Raw genomic sequence first — 9655 nt, forward strand, 5'->3', positions numbered from 1 at the left:
ATGTATATACATAACATGTACATATATGTATATATATATAGATATATATATATGTATATATGTATATACATACACATATATATAGATATATGTATGTATATACATATATATATGTATATATATATAGATATATATATATATGTATATACATGTATACATGTATATACATATATACATGTATATACATATATACATGTATATACATGTATATATGTATATACATGTATATACATACATATATCTATATATACATATATATGTATGTATGTATATACATGTATATACATGTATATATGTATATACATACATACATATATATATATATATATAGAGAGAGAGAGAGAGAAAGAGAGCGTGTAGATTAGATGTCACATCAAAACTGTACGATGAATGATGGATGGGGACTTTTCCTGTTCCCGCTAACTCTAGCTAAAGGGGTACTAAGGTAGCCCCTTTTCCCCCTTCATTACAATTACCTTCTACGAAAGGCAGCAATCTCAGTAATACAAATGATATGTATTGAGTGGCGACATGCAATCTCATTAAATGTCCAGACATTGACTTCAGGTCTTTTCTGCCTATGCTTATGCTGACTTGTTCCATGCATGGTGATGGAGGATATGCGAAGCTGTACTACAGATACATAAGAATCCTATAAACTGATATTTTTTCACTCCTCAAACATATTCAGCTTTACATATAGGCTTACAAATATAAAAAATACTAGAATTAGCATTCATTAGAGTTCCTTGAAAAAAAGGCTTCACCTGGATTTTGGCCGTGAATTTGGATCAGGATGAAGCAGCCAGAGACAAAATGCAGCTTCTTTTGGCCGGTCCGAAAGCATGCGGGGAGGAAGTATTCTATGGCGAAGATCTGACATTAACCTTGAATATTCCTCCCAAGTGTTGAAAGGGCAGAAAAGCTGCTACAAAAATCCAGAAGAGTCTCCAATAAGGTCATGCCATGAGTTTACATTTGCCTTCATTGCTTCAAGAGACTGAAAACAACAATATAAACTCAAATTCGGACCATACAGCATATGTAGTATATTAGCACTCCCCCCGCCCCCCAAAACACACACACGCACACACACACACACACACAGAAACCAGTTGTGTATATGCACCCATCAATGTCTCCTTTAAAAACCATATCATTTGAAATTCAGTTCTACCAGCTTAGGCTTTATGCAAATGTCAGCCCCCAACTCCAAACAAACACCAGTGAACAAATTAGCATCATTGACACAATCAAGACGTGTGGATTCAAATGTTTCAAGTTTCAACTCACAAACCTACAAACCATTCAATATGGTTAAGTACAGCACGCACAACATTCTGTGGCATCACTAGGCCAGAATCAGAAATAAACAGCAAAAAAAAGACTCCATCTAAATGAAAGCTAAGGCATTCCCCAATCCACATGGAAAATAAGCACAAAATGTAGTATTTTATCATGTGTCACCCACTTAAACACCATCGTACATAGGGACTAAATTATGATCCTTAGAGATTTATCAGCAGCCAACGAGGCATTACAAGATCATTATATAGACATAAGTTTCTCTCTCTCTCTCTCTCTCTCTCTCTCTCTCTCTCTCTCTCTGGATCAGAGATGACTCACGAGATTCAGAAATGAAAAGCAATATACTTGTTATTGTCTAATATGTGAAGTTGAGACCGTCAGGCTAAACCATCCTAGTGGTTGAAACTATGAAAGTGTCCACACCATCCCAACAGTTGAAATTGTGGCTATCCTAAATGTGTCCTAAACCAACCCGGTGGTTGACTATCCTAAACGTGTCCTAAACCAGCATGGTGGTTGAAAATTATTTTGCTTCATTATATACTTTAATTAGACCGTGTTTTGTATTCTTTTAGTAGTAGCAAAAAGGGGGCTCACATGTTGGGTTAGTAGACGGAATTGTATCTCAAGTTTATGGATTAGAATCCATACATTTCAATTGGGCAGAGGAGCTTTGAGAATTTTAAGCCCTAGTATGTCAGGAAACTCAAAGACAGGAATGTTTGTTGTTGTGAAACACACATAGACTTTGACCTTGGCAGACAAGCTATGAATGACTTGAGATCTGGTCCTGTTGGAGCATTGCTCCATGGGGATCGATGCCCATGCCTCCCCAATGAATTTGTAGTCAGTAGGCCACTCGAATCGTGTTGCAAGGGAGGGCAGGTTTTGTAGCCTAAGTCTTTGTGGGAGCCAGTGGTTTGTTGTCCAAAGGGAGACCGTGAGTGGCACAGGATTGAATGCATTCATAGCACATGCAAGCATTGCAGTTTAAAGATGAAGAAGAAGAAGGCCATATGACACACAAACCAGCTGCTCAAGATACAGAGAGAAGATCGAGAGGCCCAAGTCCAGCCAGCAGGTGATTACTGATTTTTTTTTCAGTCACATAGCATGGACCAGCAGTCCCCAAGGAGACGACGCAGCAAAGATTGAGGGGGAGAGAGAGAGAGAGAGAGAGAGAGAGAGAGACGAAACATCCACCAGCACGTTGACATACAGATAAGGCTTGGGGATCTCACCTGAAGCAACACCTCATGTGAAGCTGAGTACAAGACCGTCTTCACAACAACAGTTAAGTAAATACCCAGATGAATCCAGGAGCATTCCCAAACTCATTCTCTAAATACATAAGATAGTGCAGTTTCAATCTCACGGTAGTCACTCATAAGATTTAAAACCATAAACTCCACCACTAGCTACTATGACATCCCCACTGACGTCATCAGCACCCAACAGTGGGTCTAGACCATACTATAAAAATATGCTCTCACACATACAAATCCACACACCCACACATACTTGAGCATCCATTTATACAAAGTCTTCGTACTGAGTTAAGTATGTATCATGTATGTGAAGCGACCCACTGAGTACACGGCTGCCTTTACAACAGTTGAATGTGTATGGCTCAAGAGATTGTTGGTGGATCTTCATGAAACGTTACAGTGACCAACTCCTATCCTCACTAACAGTTAGAGTGTTACTGCAATAGCACAAAACCTTGTGTTTCATGCTCCCACAAAACACGCTCACTATGTCAGAGGATATGTAGCATGAGAGATCAACTTGATGTAGTTGTCTTACGCATGACAAAGTTGGAGTCTTTGACCAAGGCATTATCCAGAGAATTTGAAGCTTTTCGCAAAGCTTTAGGCTTGATTCCTTAAGGTGATTGATCTACTTTCTTGTACATGTTCACCCTGCCAATACATTGTACAAGAGGGATTTATTGGATAGAGTGGTGTGTTGTGAACATCCCTTGGGACACTTTTTACCTCCGGATAGGAGGGCTCTTTCCCTTTAGGGTTAGGTCCTTTATATAACCTCTTTTGAAATTTTACTTTGCAACCCTCATGACATTTCATAATAGTACGTCAGCTTTCTCGTGCGCTCCACTCTCTATCGTCCTGTACCCAATCCTTACAATGCTGAGAGTGTTTCCTCAATATGCCTTGGTTGTCCACTCTCTCTAATCCCTCATAATTCAACTCTTAAATCTAGCCCTTCCCCTTCAACAGTTAATTCACGCTGACTGTGCTGGTGCCATTCTCACATTGGATCTGTCTCTAAGCTCGAGATGTGGGATAGCTCCTACATATGGTCCACAAGGATAGCTCTACATATGGTCCACAAGGTACATGCAGCATGCAAAAGGAATAATAGCCCTTCAAGAAGATTACATCAAAGAGCTTGGGGCAGCACCAATTAGGTTGTGGATCCAACTTGCTAATCCATGCCTCACTAATTTGATGTTGATGAAGGTTGGCTGGAAAGTTGTCTAGGGTCCATCCACCTCGAGTTTTCATATCAAGATATTTGCTCCAAAATTCCTTGATGGGATTACTTGGAAGTGGTATCTCATCAAAATCATACCCATCATTAGAGCTTGGCATGGGAGTACGAATTGGATTATTCGGATCCTAATATTCAAAATCAAATACTATGTCCTTTTCTGTTGATGGAAGCACAAGTAGTGTCGGAGGTATTGACGAGGCAGGGAGAGAATCTGGGGACATGGGGGAGAAATATGGAAGAGTGTTACTTGCGGAAATGGGAGCAAAGGGGAGGGGGGGAAGAACTGGGAAAATGGCCACAAGGACACTACAGAGAAAAACTAATCAATGAAAAGCCCAGCAAACTCAACACAAACTTCCATTCCACAAAAGTCCAACACCTAAAAGTCATAATTTTCAGCAATATAGAATACAAGCTCAACCACCATTTACCAATATTATCAATGCCTCAAAAGGGGTGCAAGTCAGATGCATTTACCAATATTATCAATGCCTCAAGTCAAAATTTTCAGCAATATAGAATACAAGCTCTACCACCATTTACCAATATTATCAGTGCCTCAAAAAGGGTGCAAGTCACATGCATATACGTATCCCTTTTCATATTTAAGCCTTATGAGTTTCTATCACTCCTTTGGAACCAAAGGACAAACTCAGCAGAGGTAATGTGGTCCCTATGATCTGATGATTGATCCAGCAGTAAAAGTCAGTAGGTGTATCAGGCATTCTAGTCCTGCACCTAATTTCTGATTTTCTGCAAGATTATATTTGAAATATGTAGAATGAATGCTCTTCAGCCACCCTACTTTTCTCCCTTACGCACTGAAATTTTGCTTATCCAATAGCCCATGGCCCAAAGCCTATAAATTATTCCAATACCCCAATTTAAGAACACAGAAAACCTTGAGCTGTAAACCCTTGCCGCTACCAAAATGTATTCAAAGATTTCGCCAAGCACAAATTCGAGAACATGCATGTAACAAGAGTGCCCATGTGCCCCCCAAAAATTTAGAGAAGAAAGTAACCAGAGAGAACAGAGTCTCGTAAAAGATTGCAAAATGTTGCCTTTACAAGAACACAATCAGTGTTGAACTAAAAACTGGCGATTCATCTAAAAGGAAGTAAAAAACTGGTATATACAAGTAGATAGGCCAGAAAAATTCGTACCTCAAAGAGCAGTACCCCTAAACTGTAGATGTCTGATGCATAAGAACATGTGCCATCTAAGATTTCCTCAGGACTTGCATACCAAGTCTCCTCCATTAGGTGGGTAGGCCTCACAGGAAACCGCTCATCTTGGTGCAACTTATCACTTGAGAAAAGTTGCGAAGAACCCACAGTCATATTCTCTTGCATTTCTAAGTTGCCTGCACCCAAAACAGCAGCCTTGGACAGAAGAATCCCCTTTGAAACATCAACTGCAGACCTGTTATCATATAATCTCTCCATGCCAGAGCTGCCACTTTTCTGACTAGTAATACTCAATCCCTTGGTTGCTGACAAACCTTGTACTCTGTCAGCAAAACTATCCATCCTCTTTGCAGATAAGACCGTCTGTTTCAGATCAGTCCTGCTCCAATGTCTGTCTGTGTGAGGCTGCTCTTCAGCCCATTCCAATCCTTGGTTCTGTGGTGTTGCACAGAAAACAATCCTTCCCTCATTCTGAGCAGGAGTAGCATCACTTAGACTTTCTGTATCTAAAAGCGAAGCTTGGACAGAAGCTGCACCTGTAGACGGTTCAGATGAACCAGAGCTAGATCTCGAACTTGCAGAATCCAGGAAAGAAACTCGATGCATTGATGAAAGGATAAATGATGAAGGCCGGACATTCCTCAAGACAACGCCCTGTGCATGTGCCAGATCCACAAACTCCAAAATTTGTTTAAAAATGTGCAAGCACTCAAAACGATCCACAACTCGCCCAGGCCTACTAAGCCACTGTGACAAAGTAATGCTTTCATTACCACCACCATCCCTGGGAATGCATCCCCCAGCAAATGAAGGCAACTCTGGCTGCTCACAAAGTGCTGATGCTGCTTGACAGCCTTGATCGGCCTCTTCAATTGAGTCTGCCAATTTTGTTCTTTTCACGGAAGCATCTTCAGATGCATAGAGAGTTCCTGAGTTGACTGTAATAGCATCATTGGAAACAAAGCGAGCCTGTTTTCTTTTAAACTCTGCAAAACTCATCTTCGGGGGGTCTTTATAGAGGGACTGTGTACTGCTTGATTCCCGCCTTTGATCCTGATCTACACCTGCACCCTTACTGCTTCTAAGTTTCTCAGCTGAAACTGGGTTCTCAAGCTCAGTGCCCGCAGTAATTTGAGGATACTTGTCAGGCCAACAATCACTTGGTAAAGATTCCTGAACAAAATTGTGCTTCAAGACCCATTGCTGTATTTGCTGTTGACGAATTTCCTGCCTGTAATTCTCAGCTTGCTTGCTGAAGAAGGCCCTTGGGTCAGTCCTTAATCCTAAAGTCTTACCTGAGAGGTCAGTTCTAACGGAAGAAATGTTGTGAGCATCCACTGCAAAAGCTTTTGGTCTCATGAAAGAAGGCTGACCTCCAGTACCACCTTCTTTCCTTTCACTATTGCCAGCCACAGCTTTTGAAGCCCCAGCAGAAGGCAGACCTAGAGCAAAATTGGATTTTACAGTGCAAGCGGAACTGCAAGCGGACATGCCTTCAGACTTTACCCCCAATCTTCTGTCTGGTAAGCCTTCTGTGGTACATCGTTCAGATTCTCTGGCTACCTGTCCTCGACCTGAGCTGAATTGCTGAAGATCGCCCTGTTCATCTCCACCAGTGGCAACTATAATCCCAGTCCCATGATCAACCTTGGATGTCCAATCACCAGTTTCCCAATGAAAACTACTTCCCTCCATTAAAGCAATGCAGAAAATTCATGAACGATATTTGGACCCTTTGAAACAAGATCAAGCGCCAACAAAAGCATGGATGCTAGTGTGCAATACGTGTTACATCACCAGACGTTACAAGATGGCATCAGCCAAGCTTAGTCGAGCCCAGACATTACATGGAAAGGGAAGATAAAGCCCTGTGTACCCATACTTTATAAGCGATCCTCATAAAATTCAGAAGAAGTGTACCGAGTCAAAATATCCTTCCCAAGCAAATCTGGTCCACTATTCAAAATCCTTCCCATTCGATTTCCCAGGAGCCGTACGAATATCTGCACCAAGTAAAGGGTGACTCAGACAATTAAAAGACTGAACTGTTGGGTATACAGCAGAACATATACTTTTGTAAGACTAGAATATATCCAATCTTCTCAATTCATTTATAGAAGAACGTTTTGAAAAAAACAAAGATTATGGATCTAAACTTTAAACGGCACATCACGAGAGACGGATTGCATGCATGTTGTCCAAACACGACCTGCATGTATATTAATGGCAACCCTAAAGTTCTGCGTCAATTAACGGGTATTGAAGCGTTAGCACAACCCTACACAATGGTACATGTCAAAATTGCACAAAACAAATCATCTCTGATAGCGTTAATCCAGAGGATATGGGCATGGCACCTAAAAAATAGAACTTGCAGCAACCTGATTGTCAACAGCACTGGGAGGAATCAGTGGCTCAAACAGCCTTCAAAAACATGGATACAAGGAAAGGGAAAATAACAGAGCCATGGCTTTGTCTCATTCGTAGGAAGGCACCCACTACTCCAGTAATAAGGCCTTGACTGATATGCAACGCACAACAATGCGAAAAAAGAGAGTAACTCACAATGACTGCAGTGGTAAGTCCCCAAGGCAGGTCAGGTAGGTTAACGTGATGCTTGCTGTCTTTCGAAGGCGCAAGAGAATTTAAACCGACCGTCGACATATGCGACTACCCAATTTTTTCGTCGTCATCTTGATCCATGACGGAAGCTTGAGCGAGCGCTCAGAGCCACTCTACAAAATGAAAGTTGGCGACCGCTCCACCAGAGTCTTCCCACATGCAACCACTGCTCTACAGCCCAATTCCGGAATTCTCTCGGGCTGTGCCGGCGAATGTCCGCTAGCACTCCGCCGCCCGAAACCAAGCCAGAGTTCAGGCGCCCAGGTGCGGATCCCACGGTACAATTGGGGGAGGGGCAATGCAGGAGGGGGGTGCAAGCGCGGGCAATGGATGGGAAATGGGGAGGTGGAGGGGGCGGGAAAAGGGCGAGGCGAGGGAGGAGGGAAGCGATAGAAGAGCATGAGAGGTGATATCCTGAGGTGAGCTCGCTCGCTCGCTCGCTCGCTCTCTGTCTTTCTCTCAAAAACAAACAAACAGAAGCGGGAGAGGAGGAGGAGGAGGACGATGAGGGGAGGTGGTGCTTGGCTGGGGGGCAGCCACATCAGGCCATCGCCATAGCTTTCATGCTCACTACTCATCCACTCAGCTTTGCGTCAGATTTTGATGATAATAAAAACTCTCATTTCGGCCTAAATTTCCACGTCACCCTCGCTTCTCCTTTCCCAGCCATAAGAATCTCCCCCCCCCTCGTGCCCCCATGTGGTCCCCTCCCACGTGGCGCCCTCCCAGCCCTCCGTCCCCCTTCCCGGTCCCCACCTCCACGTGTTCCCCGCCCCCCCCCCCTCCCCGTCCCCTTTCTTTTTCTTTCTTTTCCGCAAGGGTTGTTTGGGATATTGGACAAGTGACTCGATTCAACATTCAAGAAGCAAGTGGGCAAACTTGCAATGTATGTACCGTAAATAGAAGTCAAGACGTGGTGGACTTAGAGTTTGTGATCATCTAACATACCCTCCAATCATGCCAAGGTCTTTAAGGTATCTAGGTATCACCAACAAGTCCATCTAGTCGTCCCTCTTAGAAACTAGGGATAGAATAATCTTGTCAACAATAGGTATGTTTCAACCCATTCCATCTCCAAAAACATCCACAACCTCAATCCTTGAAATTGATGTGAGATCCATGTGGGTGCCTCACATAGATGACCTCCCATTGGCTTCCTACAAAAGCTCTAGAACTACTCCCAACTACCTCTGAAACCAAGCTTTCATTGAGCTATACTCATGCCTACTAAATCTTGAGTAGACTAAGGTCACTTGCAATCCCTCTTTAACATCAAAACACATGTAATCCCATCCACCATTAGCCGTAAACATAATTCATAATAATGAAATAGAGGGGATACTCCTAAAAGCTTACATTTCACTAAAGAGAAGCAAGTTATTCAATATGCAAAATAAGTGCCATAATGCCCTAAAATTCAGGCTAAGAAAATTTGTAAATCTTTGTTTTCAACCATTACCATGCCATTGGCACATTTAACACCCGTTTCTTTAAATCCTAATATTAATTTCATTTCACCCATATGCATCATAGGGTCTTTTAATCCTAATACTCATGATATGGTTTTCCATACAAAACATTGTGGTTTAGCAATTATCTTAGAACAATTCTTTTAATTTCCATGCATGTGAATCTTAGCTTGGTTTATTGAGGTGCAAAAATAGCTAACCAATTCCAAACTTGCAAAATCTCTAGAAATTTGCTTTGCAGGTGCAATGATAGAAGGTGCCCTTTAATGTAGTGCAATTATTATAATCCTAACCTCTAAGCTCATTAGATTTCAATGAATGAAATAAGAAACTTCAAATAAGGATTTTTCTTTGATTGTTTGGTGTTGTTATCGATTTTGTATAAATTGCATCCCTAGTTGATAGGGCTCAAAGCATGGCCCTTATGAGCCAATCACATTGGGGCATGGCAATCCCATGTGCCATACCCTCCTACTAAACCAAACATGAGAGTATTTCTTGAGGACTAAAACATTAACATTGTAATAAATAAGTAATTGATATCAGAGT

General features: G+C 42.0%; 1 protein-coding gene across 1 annotated transcript in view; it reads right to left on the reverse strand.

Annotated features, from left to right (window-relative positions):
* Nucleotides 1-8139, reverse strand: part of SPA4 (SPA1-related 4) — a 38748-nt gene extending 30609 nt beyond the window's left edge. Inside the window, exons 1-3 of the mRNA XM_087387106.1 lie at nucleotides 7581-8139; nucleotides 4992-7018; nucleotides 768-925 (exon numbers count right to left, since the gene is read on the reverse strand). Coding sequence (XP_087243232.1) covers nucleotides 768-925; nucleotides 4992-6710 — 1877 coding nt within the window. The 5' untranslated portion in view covers nucleotides 6711-7018; nucleotides 7581-8139. The remainder of the gene's footprint in view (nucleotides 1-767; nucleotides 926-4991; nucleotides 7019-7580) is intronic.
* Nucleotides 8140-9655: the final 1516 nt, after the last annotated feature.

Source organism: Dipteris shenzhenensis, chromosome 2 (assembly GCF_047967505.1).
Source record: "Dipteris shenzhenensis isolate YYH24624 ecotype China chromosome 2, Dip_SZ_1.0, whole genome shotgun sequence".
NCBI lineage: Eukaryota > Viridiplantae > Streptophyta > Polypodiopsida > Gleicheniales > Dipteridaceae > Dipteris > Dipteris shenzhenensis.